Genomic DNA, 15,480 nt, shown 5'->3' on the forward strand with positions numbered 1-15,480 from the left:
AGCATCCTGTTTCCAACAGTGGCCAATCCAGGCCATAAGAAGCTGGCAAGTACCCAAAAACTAAGTCTATTCCATGTTACCATTACTAGTAATAGGCAACTCAATTAACAGCAGGTAATGGACTTCTCTGATAGAAGAGTACTGGCAATTCCTTAAACCACACCTCCCTTAAAGTAAGGATAATGTTATAGGAATAAAGGTGTGTCCTCTGTGTCCGACAACTATGGAGAAGGAAATCCCACTAGTATCACCTGGTCTGGCAGGACTCAAGGAAGGGAAATTAACAGGTAAGATTATGTAATCCCTGGGCTAGTAGTTCCAGACAAGGTCCCAGGAATCACACCTCAAGCAGAGTTTTAATTGTCCCAATCCTCCCACAATGCTAATGTTATCTGAGTGTCCAATATTCCCTGGATGGGGGGAAGATTATTCTTCTAAGCACTGTCTATAAAAAATGTAGATTCCTAATGGCTAGATCCCTTTCTTCTCTCAGCAAAAATAAACAAAACAGGGAACAGCAAGACATGCTGCTTATGGTAGGGTCGATTTTCAAGCTTCCACACCTTATAATGGTGGCTAGGCTTTTTATATGCTGGGGACCCACCATATTAGACTCCCACATGGGGGCTCTATCCCTCTCATCTTTACTACATTTTGTCCCCCCCTCTGTAATGGGTGAAAACATTGCTCTGCTGAAGAACCTTTACGCTTCTGTGCAATTAAATTTCATAACCTTCCTCTCGGCCCTTGAGTATTGTGTCCAGTACTGCTCACCCCATCTCAAAAAAGACATAGCTGAACTAGAAAAGATGCAGAGAACAGCAACAAAAATAGTAAAAGGGATGGAACAACTAACCTATGATCAGAAGCTACATAGGTTAGGGCTCTTCAGCTTGGAAAAGAGACAGCTGAGAAGGGGACTTGATGGAAGCTTATAAAATCATGAGTCGGGTGGACCAGGTAAATAAAGGATGGTTATTTACCCTTTCAAATAATACTAAAACAGGGGGACACTCCATGAAACTAACAACCAGCAGATTTGAAACAAATCGTAGAAAGTAGTTTTTCACTCTGTGCACTATCAAGCTGTGGAATCTGATGCCAGAGGACGTGATCAAAGCGATTAGCATAGCGAGGTTTAGCGAGGTTTAAAAGAGGTTTGGACAAGTTCCTGGAGGAAAAGTCCATAAAACATTATTAGCTAGGGAGACTTAAGAAATATATTGCTATCCCTGGGAGTAAGTAACAAGAATTAGATGAACTTTTTGGGATCTGCTGGGTATCTGTGACCCAGACTGCCCATGGTCAGAAACATTTCTTATGTTATCTTCTTTTGTGCTGTATTTTGTTATTTATTTCTGTTTACATAGAGATTTCGCAACCTTTAGTCTTGGTATGTTCAGTAAAGTGAGTTTTCTGCTGCCTTGCCTGAATCTCTCCAGCACTACAGGATATCTTGCAACTTCTTGCTATCTCTACAATTTCACCTTAAGGAGCAAAGAACTCCACAGCATGCACTGGAGGAAGCAGCATGATGTCAGCAGGAGAGTTTGGGGATCCCTGCCTCTCAGGGCCAGATGCGGCACTTGGCTGATTTTATCTAGCTCCTGGCAGCAACAGCAGAAGGAGCTTGATCTGGCCTGCAGTAGGAACTCATTCTGCCGCTACTGCCAACTCAGATGCTTGAAGTCTGAAGTATAAGTAGCAGTACGTCAGAGCAGCATGAGTAGGGCATATAGATCCAAAACCACTACTGATTGGCTGCTTTATGCATTCTAGTGTTAGTGGTGCTTGTGCAGGTGGAGCTACCTGGGCTGAAGACAGGGAGCTGCAGCATTATCTGGGAGAAGCCAGGATAATGATGATGGTTCTTGGAGATCCTAACTGTGCTGCCATCTCTTCAGAGGTATAGATGAGGAGTCATGGGTGATATCCCCTAAGGTTGCAGAAATTCTCATTATCACCCAGATACTAAGTCCAAGTGACTCCTTCTAGATTAGGGTCTCCAGAGGGGATTGTTTTGTCATACCATGAATCCAGCATTTTGCAAAAGAGGGGAGTGAGAGGTGGGGAGAAATAATAAGAAAGGGAAGGAAATAGAGAGGAAGCAAGAGTGCATAGAGGTGGTGTGAGAGTGAGTCATAAACACATCTGTTCCGGGTTCAGACCATGCATACTGACATTCTGCCCAGGGGCTTTGACCTGGATGGCTAATATCACTGAGGTCTATACTGAAGGCTGCCTGAGGGGCTTACCCAATATAAACACACACAATTGTGGCGCCCTCTACCTTTATCATTAGTAGGCCACGTTAATTTGTTTAAAATGGTTTTATTTACGCGTTGGTCGTATGTGCTTCAAATTTTGCCCATTCGCCTTGGTAAGAAAGACCTCTCTCGGATAAGCTTTTGTCTGGTTTTCTTTAGGCTGGTAAGAAACCTAGAATTGCATTGAAGAAGTTGAAATTGGATTGGTCTAAGGAAGGGCTGGGGCTCCCGGATATGGAGCTTTATAACTTGGCTAGTGTATTAGGTATTGTGCGGGATTGGTTATATGCAGATTCTACTTTTACTACGCTTATGAGCAATCAAGCTTTAGCCCCCGCTACAGATTTACGATATGTGCTCCATGCCCCCGTTCATAAATTACCGGTGGGGAGTGGCAAGGAATGTTTTGGTTGCCCCCTTAAGTTGGGCTTGGCGTAGATTAATGGTCCTTCTGAAGGTTAATGGTTGGCATTCTCCATACTTATCAATACAGGGCAAGCCTGAATTTAATCTGGGGTCTCATTCCCGGGTGTTTACCAGGTGGAAGGAGAGGGGCCTTTCCACTCTTCAATATATATTATCAGAGGGCGGGAAGGTGTTATCCTTCCCCCAGTTGAAAGAGAGATTATGGCTTGCTAGATTCTGACTGGTTTTCCTTTCTACAACTGAGGCATTATGCTTCATCTTTACCTAGTACACCATTAGATATGACTGTGGTTACTCGGATTGATGATTTTTTTTAAGTAGAGCGCAGCAAGCTTTTCGTCGGAGCGCACTGTACTGTATCGGCCTGTAAGAGAGTTACAATTTAAATTCTTGTATAGAGCTTATGTTTCCCCAATCTTGGCCCATAAATTAAGGCTCACCCTTTCAGATGTCTTCCCAAAATGTTCATGTGCGGTGGGAACTTTTACCCATATGTTTTGAACTTGCCCGGCTGTTAAGACGTTCTGGGGTAAGCTTCTTCATTACTTAGAATATAGTCTATCTCTTCAGATTCCTATGGACTTGGAGAAGGTGCTTTTTGGAGTTGGTCTTTCTTATAGGATACGGACAGAAGGGGATAGACTTTTGGTAAGGAAGGCGTTGGTTTAGGGCAAGCAATCTATTTTGCTGCACTGGAGAGAGTTGTCCCCTCCCTCGTTCTGGCATTGGAGGCATGCATTACATAACATGGCAGTTATGGAATCAATTGCCGTACAAGCCTCCCCTAACTCTAGGAAAAGGTTTTTGGTCATTTGGGATAAATATTTTCAGTCTTTCCAGTAGGGCTAAGAGTCTACTTTTAAACACTTTATAGCTGGCCTTTTGATTTGAGTGGTTATAACTGCACTTGACTTGTAGGGTTAAGTTTCTAGGGCTACTGTCAGAGGTTAGGGTTGGCTGGGAAGGGTGGGTGAGGTTCTTAGCAGATCATATGAGCTGTTAACGATTATATGTGCGCCTGCCTGGACCAGAGACAGCCAGGCAGGTGGAGAATTGATTTTTCTTTGCTTTTTTGCTTTTTCGATCTCAGTTGAGGCCTATATGATAGGGTTGGGACTTTCTTATAGAGACTAAGAAGGTCTCTCATGGAAAAAATTGCTCTTTATTGTTTCTTATGCAATAGTACAAACTCTCTTTTGTTATTGGTTTCGCAGTCTGTTGGTTGCCTTGTTTTTTTGTATAATATTATGTGTAGTTTGTGTGCATCTTTACAATAAAAATCTTTTCAAATAAATTAGATTTTAGCACATACAAAAAGCATACAAATCTGCTTTGCCAGCAACCGAAACCAGTAAAAGATGAAGCTAATTTCCTGGAAAGGAAAAAAAAAACAAAACTCTGCAATAAACTTATGCACGAAGAGAAACAGAAACTTTTAAAACATTTCATTTTGGTCTAGCCTTGTATCCTGCCGGCTTCACAAAATTCAAGGAAGAGTTTAGGTTATCAGCTGAGGCCAGACACCCCACTGTTTAAATAAGTATTGTGCATGCCACAGAGAGAGTAGAAGTCATTCCCCTCCCCCAACTTAAACCGCGGGCCTGCTGGGAGGGGGAGGCAAATACTGAATGTAAAATCCAGGGTCTGTAACAATTTTTGGCTGTGTCCTTTTCTCCTACATCAAAAACAAATACCACGAAACTTCACTGACTGAGAAGGTGGTTCATGCTTCTGATTAAGTGCAGGACTACAGGTTAAAATCCTGTCACAGAGGGGGGCATAGGACGATTACATCCTCGCTCCCTCTCTCTTCTGGATCATTTTCTCCTCTCTTCCCAGTGGTCTTTATATCACCTTTTTCATTCCCATAATTAGAGGGAGATTTGGGTTGAGGTTGAGTGTTCCCAAATAATTTCTAATTCTTCATCTTTATCAAGTAACTGTTTATTTAAACAGGTATTTTCAGACTTTAATGCCTCAATCTGGGTACTAGCAATTTTTAGCTTTTCAATTAAATCAGCCTCACACTGCTCATAGCGTTGTCTATCTTCTGCCAACTGGGCAGAAGATAACTTCTCTTGCATTAATTTATTTCAGTTTTCTTGTTTCAATTTATCTGTCAAGATCTTACAGCATTGTGACCAAGTACTTGTAATATCTAACAGTAGCCATATTAAGACTGTGCTCTGTTTATTCTTATTTTTGGGCATTGTGGCATTGATATAATCAGCTTATTTTCCACATCATCAAATAAATTTAAGTCTGCTGTGACATTAGGACACCATGGATTCTTCCCACAAGCTGCTGCAATCTCCAAAAAGTACTTTCTTCGTTTCTGCTTTTAATTCTACCTTACTGTCTTTTTTGATTCTTAACAAATGACACCTTCTTTGACCACATGATGCTAAAAGTTAAATACACACAATATTCTGTATTCAATAGGTTTTCTTATGCTCTATCCTATTTTCTGCAGATTATAAACATACATATAGAAACATAGAAGTGACAGCAGAAGAAGACCAAACGGCCCATCCAGTCTGCCCAGCAAGCTTTCACACCTATTTGTTTTCATACTTATCTGTTACTCTGACTGCTGAGATCAGGGCCCTTAGTAGTAACATTTTGGTTCCAATTCCCTTCCACCCCCACCATCGATGCAGACAACAGTGCTGGAGCTGCATCTAAGTGAAGTATCTAGCTAATTGGTTTGGGGTAGTAACCGCCCTAATAAGCAAGCTACTCCCGTTTGTTTACCCTGCCTGTGCAATTCAGTCCTTGTTGGATGTCTGAATATAAATTCTCTTTACTTCATTCCCCCCTGTTGTTGAAGCAGTGAGCTGCGCTGGATATGTATTCCAAGTGAAGTATCATGCTTAATTGATTTGGGGTAGTAACCGCCGTAACAAGCAAGCTACACCCGTGCTTATTTGTTTACCCAGACTATGTAATTCATTCCTTGTTGGTTGATGCTGAATATAAATCATCTTTTCTTCATTCTCTCTGCCGTTGAAGCAGAGAGCTTTGCTATGCTGGATGTGCATTGAAAGTGAATTATCAGGCTTATTTGGTTTGGGGTAGTAATCGCCATAACAAGCATTCCAAGTGAAGTATCAGGCTTAATTGATTCGGGGTAGAAACCGCCGTAACAAGCGAGCTACACAAACTAGACAATCCCAAAATAAACACATCTGCCCTTCACACTAAAACATCAAGAAGTACACAGGCACAAATTAAAGGCTCATATAAACCTTTCACCTGGAATCCAAAATCTCACTAAGGTCTACACTGGGAGCTACCTGAGGGGCTTATTGCCTGCGTGCAGACAGGACTACGTCGGGGGCTTACCCAACATAAACGCACACAGTTACTGGGATTATAACTGGGGGCTTGAACCCAGGAGCTTATTCCCAAACAAAGAGCCACACACAAACCTTGATTCAGTGCATCACAGTTCCAGGTACTTAGGAAAGTAAGTTTATTTGAGCAATAGGAGAATAGAACAAATAAAATTAGATCATATAGAAGAAGTATTGGTAGAAAAAGCTGACATGTTTCCAAAGGATCAGCCTTGCTATCATGTCCAGCGTGTGCTCTCCCTCTCTCTAGCTGCTGTTACTCCTTATACTAAACTGCTTAGGAAAGCAGCGATGTTCCCTCCCACTGAGTTCTTATCAATCTCAGGCACAGCTGTATGGCCTTCATTCTCTCTCAAGCTTTGGTATAAGTTAATTGCTTGCTTTCTCATCATAGACCTACTGGAATAACTAAATAAACAGACTCTTTCCATTTCACAGTGCAAAACAGTAAATAGGAGTTCACTCAGAGGTTGGCCTGTGGCCTTCAAACTAATCTGTGTCAGGGTGAAAACTCTGAAGTTGTACTGCCTACCCTCTATATTACATTCTCAGCAAAAGTAACAAAAAATGACTCCAACACCACCACACCACACCCCATCCCGCATTCCATCCATTCTCCATGCTCCCTAATTCCCTAGGCAGATAGATATTGAGAAGGGGAAGGCAAAGGCTAGGGGTCTGGCAAGGTTGTGAACACTGGAGAAATTTAGAAATATTACTGTCACTTTACCTGCCACATCCCTACACCTCTGGGAACCCTGCTTCCCCCTTCCTCTGCATTTCAAATCAATGAAAGGGCCATACATGATCCCCCACCCTGATTTCAAATCCTCCTCAGCAAATAAATCAGGAGGACTTTCTTTCTACCACTCCCACCATCACAGTAAAATTAGAGGAGGACCTCCCCCCCCCAGCCTTTGCAGTGATTTGAAATGTCCTATGTGGCTTTTCTCTTAAAATGTTTGGGAACCCTTGCTTTAGTATTTGCAGGGCTGTAAAATAAAAAAATTAAAAACAAAAAAAAAAGATTGAGTGAAAGCAGAAACTTTCTACCTCCCCAGGACTGGAAATCTATGAATGCCCCCAGTTCTGCAGAGGGGGAAGAGGAGGGATTTTATCTGAAATCCTCAGGAATCGGCGCAGCCGCCTCCTGTTTTATTCATCTTTCTCGGCATCTGACCAGGAAAAAAGAAATCTCCAGCCTGAATCCATCCCCCCAGTTGCAGAATTCAGAAGGAAAACAGGAGAGAAATGTCTTCTCTAGTTTCCGATCAGGTAAGAAATTCTTCTCTAGCCTCATGTTTTCAGCACAAAAGTATCAATGAATCAACAAATATTTGTGTAGGGAGTTCTACATAGAATTGTGTGTTTCACCGTCCAGAAAACTAGCCAATGTTTGTGCCAGTTTTCTACCACCCACAGGCCTCCAGACCAACTGGGACACCCTGCTCTCTTCCCCTGCAAGAAGACCTTTAATTTGTTGCTCTAAGCTCAGTCACTGTGGGGGCTGGAGCATAATCAGCTAGAGAAGGCATGCGATGACAGGAGAGTCAGCATATATGCTCTCCATTCGGGGGTGGGACCACCACGACACCTGGAAGGAGAACACATATGCCGACTTTCTCCTATCCCGTCATGAATTCTGCTCTAGCGCCCCTAAAGCAGTTGGGCTTGGAGGAACATAAAACTGCAAATTAAAGGTTTGCCATCATGAGAGAGGGAACGGTGCATCCCAGAATCACTAGGCAGCATCAGACTGAAGGCCAGTCTGGACTGGGTCCTCTCTCCACCCCCACAGAGGAATAGTGGATCAGCCAGTTGAGGGAGGTGGACCCAGGCCAAGAAGGGATGCTGGGCAGAGGGATATGGAGGAGAAGGGATATGGATGTTGGGAAGTGGGGGAGGAGCTGGAGGAAAGAGATGCTGGGGAGACAAATCGAGAGGGGGGAAAGATACTGAACGGGAAGTAAAGAGAGATTACTGAGAGGCGGAAGTGAAGAGAAGAGGGAAAACTGTTGGAAATGAGGGAGTTAGATGATGGACAGGAGTTGGTGGTGGGAGGAAATAGAAGAGATTGGTGGGTGAAAACCCTCTGATGGAGGGAGATAGAGGGTTCCCTGTACGCACCCAGATCAGTCTAGACTCCTGGGTTTTGCCTCCCCTCCAGCAGATGGAGACAGAGAAGTTTTAACGGACTCCGTCCTATATCCCTGAGGTGCCATCTAGTATCTGTCAGTATTTCTCTGTCTCCAGAAGATAGTAGAGGTGTAAATCCTTTAGTTTGGGTTTGGTAATAAGTTTTTAGTTTGTTGGTATTTGTTTCTTCAAGAATCTTAAAAAGACAAGGATTTAGTAAAAAAAAACAACCCAAAAACAAAGAGAGAAGATATCTCTTTAAGCCTCCCAGGGGGTTGCTAGGTCCTGCTGGGACCATCCCCCCTGGTAGCAGAGGCTCTGGAGCAGAGGGTTGGGAGCCCTGTAACTGCCCATGGTTGAGGGTGATACCGGGGAGCCTGGTTCACTCGCCCTCTGAAGATCTGCACACAGGAAAAAACAACTCTGAGGTGATTTATTTAATTTCTGAGCCGGCCTAGCAGGCTCTTTCGGCCCTCCTTCCTTCCGACGCCGTTTTCGTCATCCTTTTCAGTTCCTACGAGCTCCCGGGGGTTTGTCTTGGTCGCGCTGGTTCTTTTTGCAGGCCCCGATCCTAATTTAGCTCGGGGATCATGCCGCATGGTGCGGCCTGCAGGCCGGAGTTTGTACTGGTTGCTTGTCGGGAGGGGAAGGCTCTTCGGGGAAGCCGATTCCGGCGAAATCACATCGCAGCAGCTCAAGAGTACACAGGGACCCTGGGAGGGCAGAATTGCTGCAGCAGCCTCAGGATTCTTTATTCCTCAGCGCAGGTACTGAAGCCTTACTGAGAACGTTCAGGGAGCAGGAGAAGGCTGCCCTGGGGGAGCTCCCCGCCACTTCTTTCGCCGCGTCTTGTTGCCCCTGGGGGGGGGGGCAACTTGCAGGTAGCTCAGATCTCTTCCTCAGAGGAGGAACAGGGGAAAGACTCGGATGAGTCTTCTTCCTCGTTCTCCTCCAATTTTGTTTTGTTGCTGCATAAAGCCTTCAAAGCACGGAAAGCAGCAAAAAGCCAGGGTACTAAGGTACCCCGTGAGGTCCTGGCGTCACTGGGGAGCTTCATCACTCCACAAGCGTACCAAGTCACACAGTGGCATAGAAGCCCCCAAGGCCAAATGCCCTCTCCGGTCCCTTTCCGGTCCGGTGGACAGTTCAGATTCGGACGGTGCGGATGTATGGGAGTCTCCTCCGCAAGCCCCTGGTGAGGGACCGGATGCGGATCAGGATTATCAACTCCAGCCGGCCAAGCCAGTGGGCGTGCCTCTAGTGGAGGGCGATGATCCCAAAGTGGTCCACCTGTTCAGAAGGGATGAACTAGGTCCACTTATCCCGGCCATTCTGGAGGAGCTGGGCATTGAGGTTCCTCTGGAGGACTCACGGTTTGGGGCTATGGATCCGGTGATGGTGGGCCTCAGGGGTCCAGCTCGATCTTTTCCATTTCATATGTCAGTTACGGATCTTTTGTTTAAGGAGTGGGACACTCCGGACCTTGGTTTAAAGGTAAGTCGGGCTATGGACAAGTTATACTCGCTTCCGGAGGAAGCTCTGGACCTCCTTAAGGTCCCTAAGGTGGATGCCGCGGTCTCAGCAGTGACCAAGAAAACCACCATCCCGGTAACAGGAGCCACTGCCCTGAAGGATTTGCAGGATCATTACAACTTAAAAAGATTTTTGAGGTTTCTGCCCTAAGGGTCCGGGCCGCTATGTGCAGCAGTTTCGCGCTACAAGCCAGTCTCCGCTGGATGCAGGATTTGCAAGCAGCAGCATCCCTTTCTGCGTGTGAGGCAGAGCAAGCGGGGCGCCTGGAGGCGGTGGTAGCTTACAGTGCTGACATGCTTTATGATCTGTTATGGACTTCTGGCAGGACTATGGTTTCGGCCGTGTCTGCCCGTAGGCTCCTCTGGCTTAGACACTGGGCTGTGGATGTTTTGTCTAAGGCTCAACTGGGTTCCTTGCCCTTCAAGGGTAAGCTGCTTTTCGGGCAACAGTTGGAGAACATGATAAAATCTCTGGGGGAGAATAAAGTCCATAAGTTGCCGGAGGATAGACCCAGGACGAGAGGATCCTTTCCTCAACAGGCGAGATTTCGGGGAAATGTTGGTTTCGCTTTTCACGGTCCGCCGGTTCGTCCTTTTGACAGGGTCCCAGCTGTCAATCTTCTTGGAATCAGTCCTTTCGAGGACGCCGGCCTGCCAGAGATGGAGCCCCATAATCTCATGGGGGTCCCAAGTCAGCGCAATGAACCGAGGCCGGTCCAGTCTTCTGTCCCAAGAATAGGGGGGAGGTTATCCCTTTTTCTAGAAGAGTGGACCAACTTAACCTCAAATCAGGGGTCCTCAGTATAGTAGAACACTGTTACGCGTTAGATTTTGCTCAGCCGATCCACGAGCAGAACATGGTTTCCCCATCCGGGTACCACCAAAAACGCCTGGCGGTACAAGACATTCTGCGGCGGTTACAGGACCTAGGCGCCATAGTTCTGGTACCCGCAGGAGAGCTCAGGCGAGGGCACTACTCCATCTACTTCGTGGTGCCCAAGAAGGAGGGCACCTTCCGTCCCATCCTAGACTTAGAGAGTCAATTGGACTATAAAGGTATCTCGTTTTCGGATGGAAACTCTTCGCTCGGTGATAGCGTCTGTACACAAAGGGGAATTCTAGCGTCTCTGGATCTGACAGAAGCTTACTTGCACATTCCTGTACACCCGGATCATCAGAAATATTTGCAGTTTGTGATCCTGAGGCATCATTTTCAATTTTGCGCTCTACCATTCGGTCTGGCGACGGCGCCCAGAGTCTTCACCAAGGTGATGGTGGTTGTGGCAGTGGCCCTGCAAAAGGAGGGGATTCAGGTACATCCCTACCTGGACAATTGGCTGATTCGAGCGAAGGCAGAACAGCAGTGCAGAATGTGCTACAGATGTTGAGCTCGTTTGGGTTGGGTGGTCAACCCCGAAAAGAGTCACCTGGTTCCCTCCCAGTCCTTGGAGTTTTTGGGTACTCGGTTCGACACGATCTTGGGAAAAGGTTTTTCTTACAGAGGAAAGATTGTCCAAGCTTCCCACTCAGGTGGAGTCCTTGTGATCCATGCCTCATCCCAGGGTCTGGGATTATTTGCAGGTCCTTGGTTCGATGGCTTCCACTCTCGAACTGGTGCCTTAGGCCATTGCGCAAATGTGTCCTCTTCAGTCAGCCTTGTTCTCCCGGTGGAATCCACTCTCCGAACAGTTTCATCTTCTCCTCCCACTGACTGATTCGGCAGGGGGTGGATTTGGAAATTCCCTCCTGGATAGTGGTAACCACAGATGCCAGCCTCTCCAGGTGGGGTGTGGTTTGTCAAGGAACGGCAGTGCAAGGCCAATGGACAAGAACGGAATCCTCCTGGTCAATCAATCGGTTGGAAACCAAAGTGGTTTGGTTGGCACTGCAGGCCCTCCTTACTTTAGTAGAGAGACGATCAGTGAGGGTACTCTCAGACAAGGTGACGATGGTGGCTTAAATCAATCGTCAGGGGGGAACCAGGAGTTGTCTGGTGGCAGCAGAAGCTCAGCTTTTAATCAACTGGGCGGAGCAACACCTCTACAAGATTGCAGCCTCTCACATTGCTGGGGTGGACTGTGTGCAAGCTGATTTTCTTAGCCACCACCAGTTGGACCCGGGGGAATGGGAACTCTCCGAAGAGACCTTTCGTCTTCTGTGCACACGCTGGACCATGCCCTCCATGGATCTCAGGGCGACATGCTGCAGTGCCAAGGCTCCTCGATTTTTCAGTCAGCGAAAGGAACCAGGAGCAGAGGGGTAGATGCTCTAGTCCTTCCCTGGCCATAGGACGTTCTGTTGTACATCTTTCCGCTGTGGCCGTTGGTCGGAAATGTTCTGCGCCGCATCGAAGCTCATCCGGGCAAGGTGATACTCGTGGTTCCGGAGTGGCCGAGGTGTCCGTGGTTTGCCGACCTTCTGAATCTAGCAGTGGATGGTACGCTGAGATTTCGGCTGACTCCGAATCTCCTGCAATAAGGCCCCGTTTGTTTCGGAGAGGTAGATCGCTTTTGTCTAGTGACATGACTTTAAGGAGTAAGGGTTACTTGAATGCGGTTATTGTCACGCTCTTACATTCCCATGGCATACGTTAGAGTTTGGGGAGTGTTTGAATCCTGGTGTCTAGACCACAAAGTGCAGCCATCCAGGGTTTCAATTCTGGATGTTCTGGATTTTGTACAGGCTGGATTAGCCAAGGGGCTGGTGTTTAATTTCCTACGAGTTCAGGTGGCAGCCCTTGGTTATTTTCGTGGAAAGGTGCAGGGGTTTGCGCTAGCATCTCATCCAGATGTGGCTCGTTTTCTGAGAGGGGCTAAGCATTTGCGTCCTCCTGTCTGGAACCCCTGTCCTTCGTGGAAGCTCAGTCTGGTTCTCCGCAACCTTTGTAATGCTCCTTTTGAGCCACTGAAACGAGCGACCCTGAAGAATCTGACATTTAAGGTTGGTTTTCTTGTGGCTATCTCCTCAGCAAGGCGTGTTGCCGAGTTTTAGGCTTTATCTTGCAGGATGCCCTTCTTACGGATTTCTGAAGCAGGAGTATCCTTAAGAACAGTTCCCTCCTTTCTCCCGAAAGTGGTGTCCTCCTTTCATTTGAATCAGTCAGTGGAGCTCCCTTCTTTCGTGGGTCTGGATTCTTCTACTCCAGAGTCTAGGGATTTAAGGAAGTTGGACGTAAAGAGGGTTTTGTTGCGTTACTTGGAGGTCACGAACAGTTTCAGTCTTTCGGACCATCTGTTCATTCTGTGGAGTGGGCCCAGGAGGGGTCATAAAGCTTCAAGGGCCACTATCGCACGCTGGCTAAAGCAAGCTATTGTTTCGGCTTACCTTGTTCAGGGCTGTCCGATTCCGGTTGGTCTTAAAGCTCATTCTACTCGATTGCAAGCGGCCTCGTGGGCGGAATATCAATAGGTGTCGCCACAGGAAATTTGTGGGACGGCTGCCTGGAAATCTACATACACTTTTGCCAGGCATTATCATCTAGATTTCCAGGCCCCTGAGCCCGGTTCCTTCAGGGCCAGTGTACTCTGAGCGGGACTCTCAGTCCCACCCTGGTTAGGGAAGCTTTGGTACATCCCAGGAGTCTGGACTGATCCAGTTACGTACAGGGAAAGGAAAATTGGTTCTTACCTGCTAATTTTCATTCCTGTAGTACCATGGATCAGTCCAGAGTCCCATCCATGGGAAAACGGAGAGTCCACTGCAAGTTTACCGAATGCCCCCCTTTTCAGGGAAAGAGTATGGGCATGGTTTCGTTCATTGGAGGTTGTTTATGTGGAAGTTATAAGAACATAAGAACATGCCATACTGAGTCAGACCAAGGGTCCATCAAGCCCAGCATCCTCTTTCCAACAGTGGCCAATCCAGGCCATAAGAACCTGGCAAGTACCCAAAAACTAAGTCTATTCCATGTTACCATTGCTAATGGCAGTGGCTATTCTCTAAGTGAACTTAATAGCAGGTAATGGACTTTTCCTCCAAGAACTTATCCAATCCTTTTTTAAACACAGCTATACTAACTGCACTAACCACATCCTCTGGCAACAAATTCCAGAGTTTAATTGTGCGTTGAGTGAAAAAGAACTTTCTCCGATTGGTTTTAAATGTGCCACATGCTAACTTCATGGAGTGCCCCCTAGTCTTTCTATTATCCGAAAGAGTAAATAACTGATTCACATCTACCCGTTCTAGACCTCTCGTGATTTTAAACATCTCTATCATATCCCCCCCCTCAGCCGTCTCTTCTCCAAGCTGAAAAGTCCTAACCTCTTTAGTCTTTCCTCATAGGAGAGCTGTTCCATTCCCCTTATCATTTTGGTAGCTCTTCTCTGTACCTTCTCCATCGCAATTATATCTTTTTTGAGATGCAACGACCAGAATTGTACACCGTATTCAAGGTGCGATCTCACCATGGAGCGATACAGAGGCATTATGACATTTTCCTTTTTATTCACCATTCCCTTTCTAATAAGTCCCAACATTCTGTTTTGCTTTTTTAAACTGCCGCAGCACACTGAACCGACGATTTCAATGTGTTATCCACTATGACGCCTAGATCTCTTTCTTGGGTAGTAGCACCTAATAAGGATCCTAACATTGTGTAACTATGGCATGGGTTATTTTTCCCTATATGCATCACCTTGCACTTATCCACATTAAATTTCATCTGCCATTTTGATGCCCAATTTTACAGTCTCATAAGGTCTTCCTGCAATTTATCACAATCTGCTTGTGATTTAAATACTCTGAACAATTTTGTATCATCTGCAAATTTGATTACCTCACTCATCGTATTTCTTTCCAGATCATTTATAAATATATTGAAAAGTAAGGGTCTCAATACATATCCCTGAGGCACTCCACTGCCCACTCCCTTCCACTGAGAAAATTGTCCATTTAATCCTACTCTCTGTTTCCTGTCTTTTTTAGCCAGATTGTAATCCATGAAAGGACATCGCCACCTATCCCATGACTTTCTACTTTTCCTAGAAGCCTCTCATGAGGAACTTTGTCAACACCTTCTGAAAATCCAAGTATACTACATCTACCGGTTCACCTTTATCCACATGTTTATTTACTCCTTCAAAAAAGTGAAGCAGATTTGTGAGGCAAGACTTGCCTTGGGTAAAGCCATGCTGACTTTGTTCCATTAAATCATGTCTTTCTATATGTTCTGTGATTTTTGATGTTTAGAACATTTTCCCCTATTTTTCCTGGCACTGAAGTCAGGTAAACCGGTCTATAGTTTCCCGGATCACCCCTGGAGCCCTTTTTAAATATTGGGGTTGAATTAGCTATCCTCCAGGCTTCAGGTACAATGGATGATTTTAATGATAGGTTACAAATTTTTACTAATAGGTCTGAAATTTCATTTTTTAGTTCCTTCAGAACTTTGGGTGTATACCATCCGGTCCAGGTGATATACTACTCTTCAGTTTGTCAATCAGGTCTACCACATCTTCTAGGTTTACCGTGATTTGGTTCAGTCCATCTGAATCATTATCCATGAAAACCTTCTCCAGTACGGGTACCCTCCCCAACATCCTCTTCAGTAAACACCGAAGCAAAGAAATCATTTAATCTTTCCACGATGGCCTTATCTTCTCTAAGTGCCCCTTTAACCCCTCAATTATCTAACGGTCCAACTGACTCCCTCACAGGCTTTCTGCTTCGGATATATTTTAAAAAGTTTTTACTGTTGAGTTTTTGCCTCTACGGCCAACTTCTTTTCAAATTCTCTCTTAGCCTGTCTTATCAATGTCTTAC

The 15,480-nt window shown here is 45.7% G+C and overlaps 1 protein-coding gene across 7 annotated transcripts in view; it reads left to right on the forward strand.

Annotated features, from left to right (window-relative positions):
- LOC115088022 (gastrula zinc finger protein XlCGF26.1-like) overlaps positions 1-15,480 on the forward strand; it is a 52,388-nt gene that overhangs the window by 10,596 nt on the left and 26,312 nt on the right. For all 7 annotated transcript variants that reach the window (XM_029595885.1, XM_029595880.1, XM_029595879.1 and 4 more), the window contains one exon: positions 7,111-7,324. In XM_029595885.1, the coding sequence (XP_029451745.1) occupies positions 7,301-7,324 (24 nt within the window). In that variant the 5' untranslated portion in view covers positions 7,111-7,300. The remainder of the gene's footprint in view (positions 1-7,110; positions 7,325-15,480) is intronic.

This window comes from Rhinatrema bivittatum, chromosome 3 (genome assembly GCF_901001135.1).
Source record: "Rhinatrema bivittatum chromosome 3, aRhiBiv1.1, whole genome shotgun sequence".
Taxonomy (NCBI): domain Eukaryota; kingdom Metazoa; phylum Chordata; class Amphibia; order Gymnophiona; family Rhinatrematidae; genus Rhinatrema; species Rhinatrema bivittatum.